The sequence below is a fragment of the Lytechinus variegatus genome, chromosome 7 (genome assembly GCF_018143015.1).
Source record: "Lytechinus variegatus isolate NC3 chromosome 7, Lvar_3.0, whole genome shotgun sequence".
Taxonomy (NCBI): domain Eukaryota; kingdom Metazoa; phylum Echinodermata; class Echinoidea; order Temnopleuroida; family Toxopneustidae; genus Lytechinus; species Lytechinus variegatus.
The window spans coordinates 29927090-29947161 of record NC_054746.1 but is presented as its reverse complement, the minus strand read 5'-3'; the positions used below and the strand labels follow the sequence as shown (position 1 = coordinate 29947161).

At 36.4% G+C, this 20072-nt stretch overlaps 2 protein-coding genes across 7 annotated transcripts in view; one reads left to right on the top strand and one right to left on the bottom strand.

Annotated features, from left to right (window-relative positions):
* Positions 1 to 3329: 3329 nt before the first annotated feature.
* On the bottom strand, positions 3330 to 10983 carry LOC121418954 (MAP3K12-binding inhibitory protein 1-like). Of its 5 annotated transcripts, none has more exons than XM_041613189.1 (8): positions 10802 to 10983; positions 8081 to 8276; positions 7430 to 7543; positions 7010 to 7159; positions 6069 to 6231; positions 5198 to 5383; positions 4621 to 4718; positions 3330 to 3891 (listed from the first exon to the last, which is right to left on the bottom strand). In XM_041613189.1, the coding sequence occupies exons 2-8, from the start codon at positions 8144 to 8146 to the stop codon at positions 3736 to 3738; spliced, it is 933 nt and encodes a 310-aa protein (XP_041469123.1). In that variant the 5' UTR covers positions 8147 to 8276; positions 10802 to 10983; the 3' UTR covers positions 3330 to 3735. The 5 variants fall into 5 exon arrangements, with proteins under 5 accessions (XP_041469123.1, XP_041469125.1, XP_041469124.1 ...); XM_041613191.1 differs by having other exon boundaries at positions 10758 to 10981; XM_041613190.1 differs by lacking the exon at positions 10802 to 10983 and adding an exon at positions 10661 to 10801.
* Positions 10984 to 11080: 97 nt separating this feature from the next.
* Positions 11081 to 20072, top strand: part of LOC121418953 — a 31552-nt gene continuing 22560 nt past the window's right edge. For both annotated transcript variants that reach the window (XM_041613188.1, XM_041613187.1), the window contains exons 1-6: positions 11081 to 11353; positions 13882 to 14086; positions 14763 to 14971; positions 17468 to 17631; positions 18526 to 18716; positions 19451 to 19551. In XM_041613188.1, the coding sequence (XP_041469122.1) occupies positions 11199 to 11353; positions 13882 to 14086; positions 14763 to 14971; positions 17468 to 17631; positions 18526 to 18716; positions 19451 to 19551 (1025 nt within the window). In that variant the 5' untranslated portion in view covers positions 11081 to 11198. The remainder of the gene's footprint in view (positions 11354 to 13881; positions 14087 to 14762; positions 14972 to 17467; positions 17632 to 18525; positions 18717 to 19450; positions 19552 to 20072) is intronic.

Below are 20072 nucleotides of genomic sequence, written 5' to 3'. Positions count from 1 at the left end.
GATGGTGAAGATTGGAAGAGATGGTGTTTATGTGAATGGGAGAAAAACTACTGGGTCAATATTCAATTCAATACTTTCAAATCTTTCACTTTTTTGCTTGGCTTTTACTCTTCCCATTCCACTTGTTGGCTAAATTTGTGCCAAAATTCTTACTGAATAGCATTGTGATATGATTTTGTTTTTAATGCACAATACGACATGGCACCAATAGTGATAATAATAGCACAATGAATGTCCATGAAGATCTAGGACACAGATCTGTTCCATGGAAGAACCAACCAATCACCACAATATATTACAAGTATTGATGTAAATTCAGGCTCAGTTCATACAGATGACATTAGGCTTACAAAAAAATCTGTTTGCAGTTCAGGTTTGGCAATTTGTTTTTTTTAAGATCATAGTGATATAAATCGCGATTTAAATCAACGCGAATACGCGATATAAATCAGCCAACCCTGTTGCAGTTACCTGACCACCCTTATAAATCTGCAGACTCAATTTGTTTAAATAAAAATACCAACCAATCTTTGCCAGACTGCCATTACTGCAAACATTTTTTTAGCCATTAATATACTGATGATTATTTAATCAAGCAACAAAATCATGTTGGAGAAACAGAATGTTAATGTAATGTTAATGTTGATAGAAGCGAATGAACAGTATTGAGAGAAGAAAGATGGAGTGGTGAAAGTAAGAGTAAAGAAAATAGTAGGGAGGAGGAATGTCAGAAGGTTGAGAGTAGTGAAAGAAAGATGTAATTGACTACTGATCTAACTTATAAGATGATCATTGTTGAACCAGGGCTCCGTAACACAAAGATTAGTGATCAATTGCTAAATGAATTGACCAATCAAGATCAATGTTACACGCGCATTTGTCGCAAAATACTGACTAGGAACCAATCAGAAGTATTCTTTCATATTTGCTATTCATCGCAAACCTTTGCGTTGCGGAGCCCTTGACATATCAGCCAATTTAATTCATATTCATGACAAAATAAATAGCAAGAAACTTAGAAATTCAATAACTTCATTATATTTTAATGAAATTATGAACCTTTTGCTCTTTAAATTTTATGCTATTTACTTCTATTTCTTTATTTCAAACCTGGAATACCCATTTAAGTACTTGACAGAAATCACATTCACACTTACTGCATGTGGAAATTCATGTTGGTTTCCTGGTGTTTAATGTTTTACTTATTATTTCACTTATTACATTTTCTTGTGCTGAATGAAATGCCCAAATTTTCTGTTCTATGACTATATTTGCAATTCCTATAACCCCAAACGAACTTTTAAATTCATTTTTCATTCAGATGCTTATTATCTTTGAGAATTTCATTTTACCAAGATCAAATTTTGACCATTTGATTGGAATTGAAATGATTGAAAATCTGATTTAGTGCCCAAGATTAAGTCAGCAGTCACATGTGTAGTCATGTGTAACTTACAAACGGCTTTATGAAACATCAACCCAATCTTCTACTGTTCGTCTATGCAGAAACAGATAGATTAGAAAACAAAAGAATGGCACTGGCAGGATGCCTGTTAAAAGCCTCGGATAAACATGGTGCAGACTTTTGTATAGATACCTTATAACACATTTATCGGCAACATAATTACAAACAAGTACAAATTCTGACTTTCAAGTATTTAGTATATGTGCATTATTTGATCACACAAATACAAACCTTCACAATGATTTCCCAATCAGTCAACATCGTTTTATCTATAAATAACTCTCCTCCAAGATAAGAAATTTCCTAGGGACCATGCATTATCAATATTACACGTCACAGAGTTGTTCCCAACTCCTGGTTATCTCATGGACATGGATTTTTTTCCATGCTGCTTTATCCTAAGCTAGCATGCATATTTCTCTCGAGGATTTGCTATTTTCTTTGGTAGCTCCTTCAAATCATCTCTCTCTTTGTCTTCCTTGTACTTCCCAAAGCATTATATCCTGCTCCATACTTATCAACCTAATAATATTCAGACCAAAATAGCAGTCTTCAATGTTTTATAACCATGGCCCCAAGAGCGAAGGCCAGCTGTACCTCTTGTTGGTTCCCTTTATCTCTTAGAGATCTACAGCATCCTGCACCACCATCATCAAACTGAATGAATTCATTTGCAGTAATGATGAATACATCAGCCATTCAATGCTTGTGTTATTTATGTCAGGGCTTCATGGGATCTTTGATTATCCCAAGCTACAAATTATTGTGACATATTTTCCCCTATTGAATAATTTTGTCATATGATTATTTCTACAGCTATAAAGGTAAACATATATAAAATGTGTCTTACCTAATGATCCATAGCATATTAAGGCAGGTTTCTTGTCTGAAACAAATAAAACCTAAATTTTTTTAAACAGCATGACAGATGATTAAGTATTATTGACCCAATTGAAGTTCACGGGAGGTATTTCATCAACGCTGGTCATATGAATTTCCCTTAATATTGAATGGCTGAGAAGTATGTGTCTAACTGTAACCATGGCAAACTGTTAGGTAATGACGATTTGTCAATGTTGACAGCTATCATGAAATGGCCCCCACATGTAAATATTTTTAGATTAATGTCATATCATGCAGCCCATATACATTCAGAAAATATCAGTAAAACACTACACATAACTGAAATTTCAGTCTGAGCTTTCATAAACACAATTTCTAGCAATTCAACCTAAAACAAAACATGCAGCAATAAACTGTTTTGCAGCAAAGGTTTTAACTTTATTGAACAGGGTTTCCTGGATGCTGGCTTCACAAAATATGAAAATTCAGTAGCAATAGTATTTGCAACCAATTAATGCTTGAATTCAAGTAAAACTGGTATGCTTCAAGTGCCTGCCCTTGCAATGATTTTATTTTGCTTACTTTATCTTTAATGACATGAACTTGATTTTAAGATATTAAATTCAGTTTCCATGGCATACTTGACAGTATATTATCCATGTTAATAATAATATTCCACATTTATATAGCACTTAATACATTGGAACGACGTCTCTAAGTGCTTTACAGATATATTATTACCCTGGTCATCGGAGCCTTGCATGCCCGCATACAATATATGCACCTTCTCTACTCCCTGGGGAGCATTCCAACAAGAGTTCCAAGACTCGATTGCAAGGCATACTACATAGGCTTTTGCATCCTACCAGGTACCCATTAAACACCTGGGTTGAGAGTGGCAAATTGTGGATTGACGCCTTGCCAAAGGACGTTAGGCTATGGTGGGATTCGAACACATGACCCTCTGATTACAAGGTGAGAGTCAGAACCGCTACACAACAACGCTTCCTTTTTTATAGTGACAATCCTCAATTCTTAAAGATGGTACTTGTTAGGACCATTCCATGAAATTATGTACTTCCTAACTCTGGGAAAGCTAGATTTCTCTTTCGTTCATGCTAAAACTCTCTTGGATAGTCAAGTCTTGGAAAAGTAGCACATCTCAATTCACTCAGGCCATGTTCCTGTCTTAGTGCTAGAATGCATTCTGTTTGTCTACATTTTTTCCTTAATATTTTTTGTACTACCTCTTAGCTTGAAGATTCCACCCCCATTGAACATTGGTGCACTGTACTGTAGGCTATAATACCATTGATGAACCGGTCAAGCCAAAACAGCACTGGGGATCGACAGCATTGATCCATGACCAGTCCATACATTGAGATGACTCTGGTTTAGTTCTAGGACAATGGTTGCTTCGATGAAGGTCAGGTCTCTGTTTTATCCGTGGTCTCAATCCTGGCCTTCTTTATTCTGAGTGACCTCTGTAGTTCCTTAATCCTGACATCAATATCATGGACCGCTGTGTCTTGTGCATGCTCTTTCCCAAGGCTATCTCCCCTCTCTGTCTTGGCCATTGAAGCCTGTAAAATAATGACAATCAAAGGCAAGATACTTGATCAAGTGAAGGCAAAAAGATGTATATTTTTATAATAAAATCAAACAACTGGGGAAAATATAGGATGAAAGAGAGCAAGCTGTGCATATTTTCTTTCTAATGGTGACATTAAAGGCAGGACCCTAGAACGTTGATTTGTGTATCTGGTTGACATTTCTGTGAAAACTCAAATCACACATTCGGGAAACATGTATCATACACACCATCAGACATTATGATAATCAGATATGGACAGAAAGTGGGATCTCAAGCCTCAAACTCCTAAATCTAGTGTGACTTTAAAAACCTGAAAAGGCGACAATAGATAGAACTGCCACCATCTGCCACAAGATTTCTAATGAAACGTGGACAAGAGAAGCAAGATCACAAATATCACGTAGGAATTCTCAGAGCATTGAAATTATCTACTTAAGTCCACATTTATAGGAAGAGTATGTTGGCAACTCATTCAAAAACTACAAATTATACAGTGAAAGTGGCCACCAAATTTATTTTGCAATGACATGAAAAGAAACACATAATGATTATACAATGAGTTTCAATGATCAAATTGATAATTTTTTGTCATGAATGTAAAGTAAGGTGTAACCTTGAATTCTACTAATTGAAGTGTGAACTTGAATTCATTGAGTTTCTAAAAAGCAAATATTAATATTAAACATACCAATAAACAGAAGCTCATTTAAGGACTTACTGATAAGTTTGCATATTCAGGAGAGATACTCTCTAGGTGTAATAATCTTTTCTCCAGATGCTTTAGTCTTTGAAAAATGTCCCCTGAAGAGTTGGAACCTATATTTATATAAGAATATCAAAGAATAAAAGTCCAACAGATTGATGTGTCCAATATAATATAATATCATTTCCAATTAATTATTGCTATGATGATCAGTAGAAGCTGTACCAGTAGTAGCACTTAGCAACTGTAGCACCGACAGCAGCAGCAGTAGTAGTAGTAGTGGTGCTGGTGGTAGTAGTAGTAGTAACCTTGTCATTGTGATCACCATTATCATCATAATATTATGATTATTATCATTAACATTACTACTTTCAGGATAATTATAACAGTTGTATCTTATACTTCCATCTTGCATAATTGATGAAGATTTTAATATTTAAAATATACATACAGCTGTGTAAAATAAAAAAGATATTGCTACAACTATCTACAAAAAATTGTGTGAAATTGTTGATCCAAAGTTGGCCAATCTTAGACTTTTATTGCAAGTAATTCATTTTATTACACACTCTAATGTTAAAATAGCACATACCAGTTTTCACTTTGAGAAAGGACTCCATGTTGTGTAGCCTTTCCTCTACTCCTGTCACTGGGCCAGCAGGGCCATTAGTACCAGAGGTCTCTCTTGCAATCCGATCTCTTTTAACTGGTCTTACATGTGGCTTCATGATCAGAGCCGGTCTTGTTTGAGGTCCATATTTATTTACTACCTGAGATACTGCAAAGAAAATGGCAGAGCTACATTATCAATCATAAATACTGTAATTCCCATACGGGTTCAAAACATACATACACATACTGGTATTCTATCTGTAAAAAAGAAGAACACAATACAAAGATTCATCTAAACTACATCTAAAAATCATGATCAATCAGAACTTGAGCTACATAAGGAGAATCCTTGAAATGGCAAGCTTTCTTTAAAAAGGTGGGGGGAGGGGCAGATAAGCAGATACATGTAGATGAAAGTTTGAACCATATTAGATAAACAATATGATTTTTTTTTTGTAAAAAGTTATTATCACTGCCATTTGAAGGTAGACACCACCTAGTTTTTTGTGATTGGACAATATACAAGCATTCAACGAAATGGGTATCCAACTTTGCAAAAGCAGGAAAATGGGTATGCATTATGCAGTCTGTATAGGTGTAAATAATATTTCACCCAATCATAATAAAAAAAAAAGTGGGGAAAACAAAATACCTGTTTAGAGTACTCTGAGATCGAAGGATGATATTTGTTTAGGGTCCATTCTGAAATTCCATGTACAAGCATGTTGTACACAGTGTAATGACAAAGGCCCAACAGTCTATCTCTGCAAATTGAAATTAATTCTGTGAAAGAAATAGCTCATAATAGATTTTTTTTATGAATTAAATGAGTGAAATTAATGAAAGTGTACCTTTAATATGGCTCTTTCCACCAGTCTGTGATGTGAACACAGCATCAGTCCGAGCACAAGAGGTTCCTGTTGTTTGGGGCATCTTAGGACAAAACTCCCTGCGATTTGTATCATCCTTCTCCGTCTGCTTGCGATCTATAAATGCTTGGATCCTCCGATATATCTATGACAAACCCAAAGAGTTTATTATCACCAATACTATAAACACGAACAAAGACTTCAACAATTCAGAGCATAATACATCCAAAGGTTAAGCCAGTCTTTCAAGGTTGTCTTGGAATCATTTAGTTAGTTTTGGTCACTATCAACAATTGATTTTGATCTTATTGCAAATAGTAATTTCCTGAAATACATTACAATATTTATTCTGTTTCTGTAAAGTAAATTTTTCTTCTAATGACACTGTATTTTTTTCTCTTGGAGACTTCAGTTTTCAAAAATGCATTTCAAATGGGAATGTATATTTAAGACACCCCACTAGACCGAATGTTTTGTTTTCTTATGTATTGGAGAGTCATTTAAATGGCCTAATTCCACAATTGATTCCAATGATGAGTTTGGGAGATCACACCCACCCCCCTTCAAAAAATATACATATTGTTCTTTCATTTTGTGAAAGGCAAGCCAGACCTGCTGAAAAGAACAGTGTCACACAGCATCTTCACAAAGTGGACTACATGTTTCACACTCTTTTAACAGTGCTCATATTTAACAGTGTGATAATTTCACACTGTGGACACGTTAACAGTATGTGTGTCCGGAGCATTCACATAGAGGACTATGTGAGAATTTGGTTCACACTCATAAAATGCTAGTGAGTATGAAGGTGATTACACATTGAGTTATACACTGTAAGTGTACCAAGTCCTAATCTGTGTTCCACTGTGTGTAGGACACTGTTCTTTCCAGTGGGGGGATATTATGAAATCAATCAATTTTACCTCCTTATTGTCTGCTGTTATTTGGATGACCTCTGGATCAAGATTTATTGGTTCATTATTTGGAAGCTCTCCTCGTTCCTTGCAACTTGGCACTGGGTTATCATCTGACTTTTCATCAGAGTTTGTGGAAGCACACATCTTCTGAAGATCCTAAAAGATGAGTTGAAGGTAACTATCTCAATGATTTTAATTATTGCTTTTGTTATTACCAGGACATCATGATTTTTTTATCACCTTTTATCACCATCATAATTTTATTTATTTATAATAACCAGAAAATCACAATTGTTATTCAAATTATCAAATCATTATAATGATTATCAGCATCAGCATTAACATCATCACCAAGATTCATCTTCATCATCTTTGATACCAAAACTGCATTTCTCTACAATTTGATAATTCATCAACCTATATTACCTGTAAGTCTTGTATGAGCACTGACACACTACTCTGTAGCAATGAAGGCTTGACATCAAGGTCTGCAAGTACACTCTCGTCTATCACCATGGAAATAGATGATGAGAGTTGTGCCTGTATGAGATAATCATAAATTCATTTATGAATATCACCGGTCACATAAATCCATGAATTAAATTCTTAATTAACAGTGAAACTCTTTTTGTGGGAAAGGTAGAGACAATTCTCTAGATTTAAATTCATGTACAATGCCATGGAAACAAAATGTATTAATTAATATCAGGCCTACAATTTATTTCAAGAGTATACAATCTCAGAGTCTTCCACAATTTTAACCTGTGCCTGCTCGGGTAATCATTGTTTGTTTTGAAAAAAAGGCCTCCCTATCCCACAACACCACCCCCCCCCCCCCCACTGAAAAGAAATTTGTGTCTTGTTCACTAACCTAGTCACACTCACAGTGAGAAGATCAAAGTAGATCTAGACAAGTAGAGAATGAGGACCAATTAGATTTAACCCTCGGGGGGGGGGGGGATTGCTGACATTTAACTGTTATTTCTGTCTTTATGAGACACAAATCTGATTTGGGTCTTGGGTAGATCTAAATATTACTTGCTTTAGGGACTATTCAGATTTAGGGTAAGTGTTCACCTTTTCCATGAATTTCTGGAAAGACTCTGCAAATCGCTCAACAATATCTGCCACTTCTATCGCCATTGAGGTGTTGGCTGCTGGCAGTTGTTCATCCAACTAGGAAGTCAGTACGACAATGGTTTACTGATCGAGCTCTACTCTGTGAAGAAGAGATCAGGCCTAGTAATTGGCACCACCACAACTCCTGATATACCTGCAGTGTTAAGGAGCATATATTATATATAGTCTTAATACCTTTAATTATCAATTTAAAAACAAGTCATGAATTTCAGACATTAGTACCGGTAGATACTTTCCCCACAACATACATGTACACATTGAGTATACAGCTCTGACATGTTACAAAGTGGTATTGGCATGATGGGTTTGATCTACATGCATGTATTCACTTGTGGCAGTTTAATAGGGACTGGGCATAAAAACAAATTTGGCAAGTTCGATCGGTTCACTGTTAATCATGTCATCAAGATTGACAATGAATATTGTCAATTATATTGTCTTTTATTATTGTATTTTATATATTGTCTTTTATATTTAGTATAAAAAGCAAGGAAATGTTATAGAAAACAAAATTGAAGTAGATTACAACTACTGAATTCATATTTTTGTCTAATCCAAGGACAAAAAGAAGGCTCCAAAATGGTAGTGTCCGGACATCCGACCCCCTATCCTACTATTAGTAATTAATACTCTCATAAATTTCATCAAACTTTCACCATAAATACACAAATACCTAGAACAAATTCAATATGTAAAAATTTTGCTGAAATTGTTTTTGTCTTTTGTTTTTGCGAAGCAGAGTGAGACTATTTAAGTGCCGCTTTTCTGACGGTGGCGGCATCAACAATAAAACTTAACCGAAGATTAGGTTTTTGAAATGACAGCATAACTTGAAAGTATATGGACCTAGTTCATGAAACTTGGCATAAGGTTAATCAAGTATTACTGAACATCCAACCTGAGTTTTGGGTCACATGACAAAGGTCATTTAAGGTCAATGAACTTAGACCATGTTGGGGAAATCAACATCAAAATCTTAACCCAAGGTTAAGTTTTTGAAATGTCATCATAAATGTAACTTTAAAAATATATGGACCTAGTTCATGAAACTTGGACATAACGTTAATCAAGTATTACTCATTACCCAACATCCTGCCCGAGTTTCAATTCACATGACCCAGGTCAAAGGTCATTTAGGGTCAATGAACTTTTGCCAAGTTGGAGGTATCTGAATTACCATCATAACTTTGACAGTTTATTGATCTGATTCATGAAACTTGGGCATTAAGAGTAATCAAATATCACTGAAAATCCTGTGTGAGTTTCAGATCACATGATCAAGGTCAATAAACTGAAGCCAAGTTGGGGGCATTTCACTATTTGTTGAATTACCATCATAACTTTTAAAGTTTATTGGTCTAGTTCACATGGATATAGATTAGAGTAATCAAGTTAGTATCATTGAACATCCTATTATGGTAGTGTGACCTAATTTCGCGCGTTACCTAAGTTTGTGCACGGTTGAATATCTCAATATCTAATTAATATCTTGAAAAACTGATATCACCAACAGAAAGAGCGACTTCAAATTACCCTAAATAGTAATTTTCTTAATGGTAGTCTCTATTTATGAAAATATTGGCAAAACATCTGCAAATTTTGTTACCTTTTTACGTCCGCTCCGAGAAGATCCGATCTTCTCGACACGCATCGATAAATCGCCAGTTTGCAAGCAGAGGACTCTTATAAGTAAGTAAAATGTGATACCAACTGAATTGGCATTTTAACCTCCATCTGATATAATTATCTTACCATGCTTACCTTTGTCTGCTTGATTTCTTTCCTAAAAGCTTTGCAAAACGACCATGCGCAAATTAAGGTCTCACTTTTTTTAGACACTTTTCAGCTGAGCGCGCACTAGTCGATCGCCATGGAATTTAGAGATCGCGATACGAGCAAAACCCTTGACCTACTTTATAGTTCCGTCAAGCACATTTGACTTTGGGATCTTGCCTTCCGTCTGGTATTGATAATTTTGATTAATTTTGTGTGAACTAGCTGTGGGAAAGTTTTAATTGAAATTCAACTTCATGTGAATTTTTAAAATGTGCGCAAATTATGGTCACCCCATCATAATATTCGCTTAGTTTAATTTCTTTTTATCCTAAATAATGTGAAAATATTTTAGAAATTGAGGCACAGGAGATAATATTTTTGCATGATAAATCAAGTGGTTAATGATCTTTAGAATGTTTGCCACATATCGTAGAAAGATAATTTGTTCAAATATAAAAATTGGAATTGTTTTTATCGTTTGAAAACAAATGAAAGTGAGTAGCTTTATTTAAGTCCCCCTGGCCCCAGGCATCAGTCTGACTCTGACAGATCACTGATCACTCACATCAACTCACTCACAGTCAACCAACCTCCAGACTAAGAAAAAGGTCATTAATTAAGGTCGGATGCAGTCTGACTGTTCCTCTAATCTGCTAGCATAGAACTGTTTCTTAGCTTTTTGCCTTGGCCTAGTTAAACACTCCACTCCATACTTACACCATGGAATAGCTCTATGCTTACACAGTGAACCTTGCTATCATATGCACAAACAACGTGTTATATCCGGGGAATTAACTCTAATGCAATGCAAATGACTGTATCACAGAATTGTGATTACCCTATTGGATACGCGTGCATAAGAATTGAAAGCTGCACATATACCTCCGGTCAGCTAGCTAGCTCCAAAGAAGGTCCGTAAAGCAAATTGGGCACTGCCATGGGCAAGCTTGCGCTCTTATATCTTTGCTGTAAACAAATTGCGCTTGTCTCTCCCGTTCTAGCCAGGGCCCAACCCGGGCGCCATCCACGCCACTGCACTGCACTTGCTCGGTGGATGGAGAGCTCAGCTCGTGCGGCCGGGAGATTTTCGAGATATTCGTGCGCAGTGTCTATGGCCTGAAGCCCATGCCCCATGCATGAGCCGCGTGTGCGTGCGTACGACGTACACGTACCGGGAAATTTGAAAAATAAATGCATGCAAACGCAACGGAATTTTTGGCGTCCACATTGCTGAAAATATCTAGTTTCGACAGCAAGATTAATCTGGAAATATTTTAAGATGGAGCGAGACAACGAATCGAAGTCTACCGATGAATGGGAACTGAGTAAAGAGAATGTTCTGCCTTTGAAACAAGGTCGAAAAATGACGAATCTCACGGCTGCTCTTCAGCCACAAAATTTTGATCGGCAGCAGCAGCTGATTTTGCAGAGACAGTAAGTATGAATGGGTGAGGAGGGGGTCCCATCATATCTGTGCACCTTTTGGCTTTATTGTCTTTACTTAGATTAACCTTGACATGAATTTCTGGCGCTAATGCAGTTTCGCCCCGGCCTACTTCAAGCAAATTTCCCCACCAGCATGACCAGAAATTGTGGGATGCCGAAATTGTTCACAAACATGACAAATACCCCAAACTTTCCAAAGTAGCCCCACATTAAACAGACATGATAAAGGCACAAGCTCACGGCGGGAATTATGTTAAGAGTGGTGACAAAGCTTTGCCTATTAGCTACCAGCCTTACTTTATAAGTCTAGATCTAAACTCATTCTTTGTCATGTTTGTAAAGTACTTTACTCCGCAATGATTATTGACCGTCTTGAAAGTGCAATAATTTGTTTAGTGCTAAGGCCAAGTAAAAAAAGATAGTAGTTGATCGTCCGGGTTTTTTGAGAGCGGTGATGAGGGAGGTCCTTGCTATTTGCTATCTTACTATTTTTTTTAAGAACAAGGAGGCATTTTCTCGGCCCGATTTTTGACATCAGTGATGAGGGAGGTCCTTACTATTTACTATTTTTTTTGCTATTTTTTATTCAAATGATTGTCAGGCCATGTCAAGCTCGAATTATGTGATCGATGTATGCTCAATATTAATAATAAATGAGTAGAAATATATATATCTATCTATTAATTATTATATATGTATAAATATCTACGATTGATTGGAAATCTATGGAAAATGTATTGTGCGATAAAAATCTATTAATTACTGATGTATACTGGTACTGTATTGTCAAACAGAATGTTAATGTCAAGTGAATAATTTAAACATTTTAATTTATGTAAGGGTAAAAAAAATGCGTGGGAGGTCTTTTTTATTACAATGGAGTCTTGTTCAATTTTCCAGAGCCAATCTCATTTTTAGATCTGCCTCTGCTCTGGGCATGGTTTCGCATCGCAGTTTTCAGCTGCTTGTTCGTTTACATAATTGTTAATACTACTGTTCAATTTTTATTCATTTTTAAAATTGATATTGAATATTAAATCCCTCATTGAATATTCGATGCATTGCCTCCTGACATTAGAAAACTCGCCAGAAAATTAAATGCATTTCACATGTCACGCCAGCACAGTCAATCACATCATCCCAGCACACATGCAGTTCACCCAACAGAGTCACTAGCACACAATCACGGTAACACACAGGCGCTATCACTTACCAAAAAACCCCGCTGAAATACAAATTACGTCATTAGAATTGATTTATCTGCGCCATATTTCCAGAGCACGCGACGGATTAGTTCAGATTCAGTAAGCGTGGTCCCCGAAAATGCACTAAAAATGAAGAAATCCGTGATCTTATCCGAGTTTGCAAACTTTTATTTCCTCGCTAATTTATGAAGGTATCTTCAAAATCCAATAAAAAACCAAATCAGAATTTTTTTCTTTCTTGCAATTACGGCGATATCGGACGTTGCAATTGTTTTTGAAGTTGCGAGAGACGTGACGGATCCCAAAGTAATCTTGTGAATTTTATTTGTTATTCAGCAGCCATAAAAATAGTTAATAACAAGAAAATTGATGCTGCAATCAAAAAGGGAAGATGGCGCGGACGAGAAACAACACAATTTTTTTTTTTTTTTTTTTTAGAAAATAGTAAATAGCAAAAATTTTCATGCGGCGGCCAAAAGTGATGCGCGCGAGGACGATCAACTACTTTCTTATTTTACTTGGGCTAAACAGTATGGCTTCGTTTTTTTAGGTCCACTTCTCTTCAATTGCTTACTAAATTGGACAAGATTACTGAGGTGTCTGACTCATATTGGCACAGGTCAAGTAGATGTACTTTATATGGACTTAATGAAATCATTTGACCAGGTTCTACACATGCGATTGATAAACAAGGTTAAGAGTCATGGCATCGGTCATGTCGGTGGTTGTACATGTATGTTGTGTCCTTATTCTGGATCCAAAGTTTTTTTGCAGGACGTTCACAGTCAGTAATTGTTAATAGTTGGGCACAAGTAATCAGTAATCAATTCCTTTTTAAAATCGATGGAGCAAGGATTCTTCACATATTGCATTGAATCAATGAAACTTAAAGTTCCTTTTTGTTTTTTTACTTTATTTGTGCCTGTGTGTGTAAAAATGGTGACATCTTTGGTTTTCACATACATTTTAACTATTCGTAATTGGCAGAGCCTCTGTCCAAGAGCATACAAGTAGTGGAATATAACAAATTGGAAGAAATATAACTTAATCTTGGGAGAATGCATTACTGCTGCCCTTGTAAGTGGAAAAACTTTGCTAATGTTTGTGGATAATCAACTGGGTGACCAAAATCTTTGTGCTACTCATATGTTGATTATGCTCTCTTAAGACTATTGATGCATCATTACCGTACACAACAAAACCTCAGAAAATGAATCATTATGTACAAAAATCAATCCTTTCTGTGATTGCTGCTTTGAAATACAATCCAAACACAGTCACAACAACTTATCTTTTGTATATATTCTGCAGGGGTTTTGAGACTGAGTTGAGAAGCTATAATGGAGATGATCCCCTAGATCCTTGGATTCGATACATTCATTGGACAGAGCAGAACTTCCCTCAGGGTGGCAAGGATTCTCACCTGGGTGTACTCATACAGAAGTGCATTATCCAGTTCAAAAACAACGAACTCTACAAACAAGATAGTCGATATGTTTCCATCTGGCTTAAAATGGTATGTGAGCTCGTAGAAAAGAATCTAAAATTTTCTGCCTTTACCCTTTAGTGTTGCAACCAACAAGTAAATTTATATTACCAGGCCTTTAATATTTAGAGCAAGTTCACTCGTAAGGTAGGCCAATGATGCCTAGCAACAGGGCATTCAAGGTCATGGCCTTAGTTGGCCATTAGTAACAGTGAACTTGCAAGAAGATAGTAATTTTCGCATATTTGTACATGTTTAATGAAAACAGTCTGGGGAGATAGGATTGAAGCCCCTGCGGATCCTGCTTAGGATGGCTTTTGATTGCCTTGGATTGATTCAATGCCATGCATTACCTACTTAGCATATTTCTTGCAAAAATACATACAGTGGAGTATTTCAATGGTTATATAGTATTATTTCAGAGACAATTTCATTCACACTTAAGGTACTGCTACTCCTAATTTATTATGCATTACCCAATGTCATACATGTAAACTCAAAATATGACTTTGAAAAGTTTGTCATTGATAATAGGTAATCAGCAATATTTGGTCTCCAATATTTATACATGTAGATACATATTGGAGAGCATGGTTAAAATTTTTTTGCCTAACTTGATTGCTTATTATCAAATACGTAATTTTTAACTAGCCTTGCAGACCATACATGTTCATATCATTTAATGTTTTTGTTTTGTCTGTTACAGTATGCAATCCAGGCTCAGTATGACAGTGAGAGTTTGGAAATATTCAAGTTTATGCAAGCTAACCAGATTGGGACCAAGTTGACTGTGTTTTATGAGGCATGGGCCAGTGAGCTGGAACAAGCAGGGAACACTAAGAGAGCTGATGCCATCTATAAAGAGGGTCTGGCTTGTAATGCACAACCACGGGAAAGGCTTGAAAGAGCCATGATGTAAGTTATGTTATATGTAGAAAGACAGCATTATATTTTGACAATACCATGCATGTACATAAGCTTTTTCGATATACCGGTATTAGTAATACCGTTCGGTATGAAAGTCATACCGGTATGGATACCGCCGTAGAAATTTCAATACCGAAATACCGTCATACCAAAAGTTGAAAATATCATACCGGTATTTTCTTCTGTATTGTCGTTTATGGGTATTTTTACAGTAAAATTAAGCCAAAACAATAAGTTCTTTGGCTCTCTCAACGTATTTAATGAAATCAGAATCCAATAATCTAACCTCGAAATGAATACATCGCCCCTTAACTACTGTCTGAGCTCCGTTAGCCGCTGCATAAGGCCTCGGCCCCACCGCTAATGATACTGGGGTGCATGTCGGCTCAGCTCCATGCACTCGTGTACATACACAGCTACAGTATAAACAACGAAGTCGACCGAGACGGAGAGCATTTCATGAAGAGTTTTTTTCAGTGGTTTCAACAACAGATTTGCTTTCCGCCAATCACATGCGAGGGTTTGCTAGCTTGTAACATCCCTCTACAAAAACAAAATCACTGACAAAACTCTTTTTGAAACACTCCCTAGCCTGCCTTTTGACCACGTGGTGTATTGCGGGCTTCAACAAAGTATCAACCTTGGCTTGGGGCGTTGACAGACAAACCACAGGGATTAACACTTGTTTTTTCTTTATGCAAGTTTTTTTTTCTCGGACTGCTCTTAACTTGTATCAATGGGAATGTCCACTGAGTTTTTTTTTTTTTTTTTGGGGGGGGGGGTTGCTGTGCATTGACAGACAAACCACAGGGATTAACTTTTTTTTCTTTATGCAATGTTTTTTTTTCTGGACTGCTCTTGACTTGTTTCAATTATGACAAGTTTACTTTTATACTATAAGCCTGCTACAAAAATCGTCTGACCCCCCCCCCAAAAAAAAAATAATAATAATAATAAATACATTAATGAATAAATGAATTAAATATGAAAATAAAAAAAGACAGAAAATGTTGATAACATTAACAGGAAAAAAAATGTTACGCCATCCCTCTTTGTTTATTTTGATCTGTGAAGTGATCGTAAATGGAAGAAAGTGGCTGAGAATATTTGTGTGATTTGTGATGGGTGTTGTATCCGTTTTGTGCATGTGCGGTCATGAATAAAATAAAATAAACTATTGGAATGATTGTATGATGGTCTCGTGGCGTGATAAGATGTTGATCAACTAAAATTTGGCATGTGTGAAAGATGAAATTGACAAAAAAGAGGGGAAGACTGTTCGTGGTTAGAGAGGGGTGGTGAGGGGGAGAGAATGGGCCGATGGGAAAGAGAGAGTGAAGAATTAAGGGGCTTGGAAGATAAAGAAAAACAAAAGCAAGAAAAAGTGAGTGAGAAAGAGGCAGCCGGGGGATAAGAAGTTTAGGGGGGGGGGTTACTTGTAGACAACGTGCAGATTCACAAGAGGGGGGGGGGGGTTCAACACAATGGACATTTATAAGAAAAGTTATGTACGAGACGTCAAAATTTGAGGTCAACAAACTTTGAACCTTCGACGAACACGTGTTGATGTGAGTGGTAAACAAAAGGGGCGAATCTGAATGTGAATGAGTGGGGCCAGATCGGTGAAGGGAAAATCACGCATATATCCTTGACAGTTTTAGCAGGGAATTTTGGTGCTTGGAAGTTAGGGCATGTACACACGTTTAGCAAAGTAAGTAGCAGTGAGTTTGTGCGGTGTAGCATTTGGCAACTTGACTTATTGATTTCGTACCATGTGCTTGCTGAGATAATTTTGCGCACATGCACAGGTAATTCACAGCTCTCGTTGGGGAGAGAGCATGATCGTATAACTTTTGGTAAAGAAAGAGAAAGTTTTTGTCAATGAGAACGGACCATGCTGAGCATTCCTCAGCTGACCACAAGCATCCCCTCTTTATCCGAGGCCATATCAGGGCTAAACAAACATTGGACACTGTTTGCACAATAAATTGGGAATTTACTCGGTATTAGTCGGTATACCGGTATTGAAGCTATTAGTAATACCGGTATTGAAAATATCAATACCGAAAAAGCTTACAAGTACATGTACTTCATGTCATTTATTCCAATCAAAATGGCATATATGGATATAGATGCTATAACTATCATGATGTGCCTCTGAAACAATGTCTATTGTTTTGTGTTTTGTTTTAATCTGACCACAAAAGACTTCCAACCCATACCAAAATGATTTTTTTTCAATAAATTTTTAAAACTTTGTGGTGACATGGGCAGGAATTGAAGTTCCTGGATTTTCAGGTTCCTAGTTAGGCACCTTAAACCACTCAACCATGGCACATTCTCACTTTTAAATACTTTGAAATTTGTCACGATGTGAAAATGTGGTTTTTCACAATTTGAGAGAGGAATATTTGTATGTCGATTGTCATCTGATAGAATCTGCTTTTTGTATTGTAACAGTTTCATGTTTGTATTTTTTTCCAGTGAATTTCAATCACGTGTTGGTCGGATTACTGTGCAGCAGATGCAGGAAGGAATGATGAATCCTACTACCTCTTCTGAAGATCAGCGAGCCACTCTCAGTGATCTCAGGGCTAGGGGGAAGCTTCAGAAAGTAGGCACAAGTCGAACTGGAGCTGCTAAGCTTTGTAAGCTAACTTTATATCTCCATATTATATACAGAACTTGCTTTGCTAGATTTGTTAGCTTGTTCAAGATCAGGATCAAATCCTGGTCATTTTTATTTGAGGTCCTGGAACGGAGTGGTAACAAGACTACCCAGGCAATAAAAACACAAATGAATGAATAAAAAGATATATCTAAATCTTGGCCTCAGGTTTTCATGTCAAATTTATCTAATTGTGATGTCAAAGTTTGGGACAGGGAGTTTTTGGTCATAAGGTTTTTATATCGTATCTTTAATGGTTCAACACACTCTGTTCCTCACTTTGCTGTATTCAAGTATTAAAATGAAAGTAGAGAAGAAAATTCATACATTCACTTCTGGATTGATTGCACAATAGTAAGATGTACATGTAAAGGTGCTCACAATCATGCAGTAAATCAGTAAATTTGGGTAGCTAGTTCCAGTTCATTAGGAAAGCAATCCAAAGTGGACAGATGAAACTAAAATCCATAGGTAAGAAATCATCCATGTTAGAAATGAATTTGACTAAATTTTTTGTGAAAATGTGCATCCGGCTAGAGTATTTAGACACTGATAAAAAAATTCCAGAAAGTCTTTCAAAGTGCAATTATGTCATACCCAGCCATTTTAGTTCAAATTTCTGCTAGGTGAGACACCTAAGATAATGTCTATTTTGCAGTTTTTCATCTTTCAGGAAATAAGAATATTAATGATTTTATTTGTTTTACATCTTTTCAAGACTTATGAGTAAGATCTATGGGTTGTAAGAATGTAAGATTCATTTTTTCAAGACAATTTCAAGAAGTGCAGCAGGAGATGCTGTCTTTCTATTGCAATTACTGTTATATGTTTGAAATGCTCACTGAATAATAATTGTAATCATGTTCCCATGCAGCAAGTCGGGGTGGTCTTCAGACTGCTTCAGCCCCACTACAACAGCGAACCAACCAGATAAGCATATTCTGTGATGACGATGTTCAGAGTTCAGGGGCAGCCAAACCTGCAGGGCAGTGGCAGCACCTGCCATCTCGGGCTGAGTCACGAAAGGAGAACACCACTTCGGCTGGTCAGTGGGCAGGTCAAAGGGTATGTCTTGGCTACTAGATCATGTTGTACATGTGTCTCATTAGGCTAGATTTTGGTTCATTTAAAATCTAGAATATATTGCATCATTTGAGGTCATCAGTTTAGTGGTCATTTGACATCAGACGATGGGCGGCTGTCCGTTAATTTACCCACTGTTTTTGTAGGCCAGAGTGTATGTTTATATCTGATATAAACATGAAAATGATTAGTTTAGATGGTCATATCATTAAATATTTCCTTGAAATCTTTGTCACATGAAAGTGAACATATAATTGGAAGCTTAAACAGTCGCAATCTCTAAACATGGACCAAATGGAAATTGCCTATAAATTCTTGTGTATGAACTCTTCAGATCTTGTAGGGCATATATTTGAATTATACTTTCAGACTGAGCAACTTGCTCGGCTTCTGTAGAAGAGTGCATCTCCAAAGGGTTACAGCATCACACCTGTTGTTCAGGGGGTGATCTATTGTTCCACCCCCCCCCCCTGAACAATAGGTGTGAAGCATTTGCACATCTAATTCCTGTTTTTCTTTTGGGAGGGCATACAACCTAATTGAAATTCATTTTAAGGTTTGTCATTAATTCCTTGGTGGTACATAAATAGAAAGGCAACTTTGCAATTTTAAGTACTAAGTGCCCCCCATATTATGACCTTATTCATGGATATTTGGGGGATATATTTAGTAGTGCTAATTCTCAATCCCCTGTCAATACTATTTTCGATATAAAGCTTCCACAGAGGAATGTACCAAGGATGACATTTCAAGAAGTTAGCAGCTACTCTAGACCAGATTTTGATGTCCATGTGGATGAACATGCAGATCAGATAACGTGAGTGCGAAAGAAAAATATGATCTTAGGAAGAGTTATGTTAATTAATGATCCTCTTTTATTAAAAAAAATGCACAGTCAGATTTTATCAACAACTGCATTTTGTTTGACCATGATCAAATGTATTGTAGATTTTCAGAGCTAACCATGATTATTTAGCATGACAGAGCTAACAATGAATGTAAGACACACTTTACAAAATAGTATTTTCAGTGAGTTGACTCATCTTATTAGCATGGAAAGAAGTTAGGGCAGACTTCCAATCGAACACCTTTGTGCCTTGTTGGTAATAGTGAAAACTAAATGTAAAAGAAGACAACAAAGAGATCATCCAAACTGTGCATTACCAAGATTGTGACAATTAGCCTGGTCAAATTTATGGTAATATTGATGAACATTATTGTTTACCTATAATTAAAAGTTAGTTTATTTGAGTAGCAAAAAATAAATTAGATATTGTCATGAGAGGGGAATAAACCCTTTTTATCAACAGTTGGATAATCATAGAATAATTGATGAGA

Excerpts from the sequence above, each read along its gene's own strand:
- LOC121418954 (XM_041613189.1), bottom strand. The coding sequence starts at position 8,146 with ATGGCGATAGAAGTGGCAGATATTGTTGAGCGATTTGCAGAGTCTTTC. Across the intron at positions 6,232-7,009 it reads TAACAGCAGACAATAAGGAG|ATATATCGGAGGATCCAAGC; the intron begins GTAAAATTGATT and ends GGTTTGTCATAG. Across the intron at positions 3,892-4,620 it reads CTGAATATGCAAACTTATCA|GCTTCAATGGCCAAGACAGA; the intron begins GTAAGTCCTTAA and ends ATTATTTTACAG.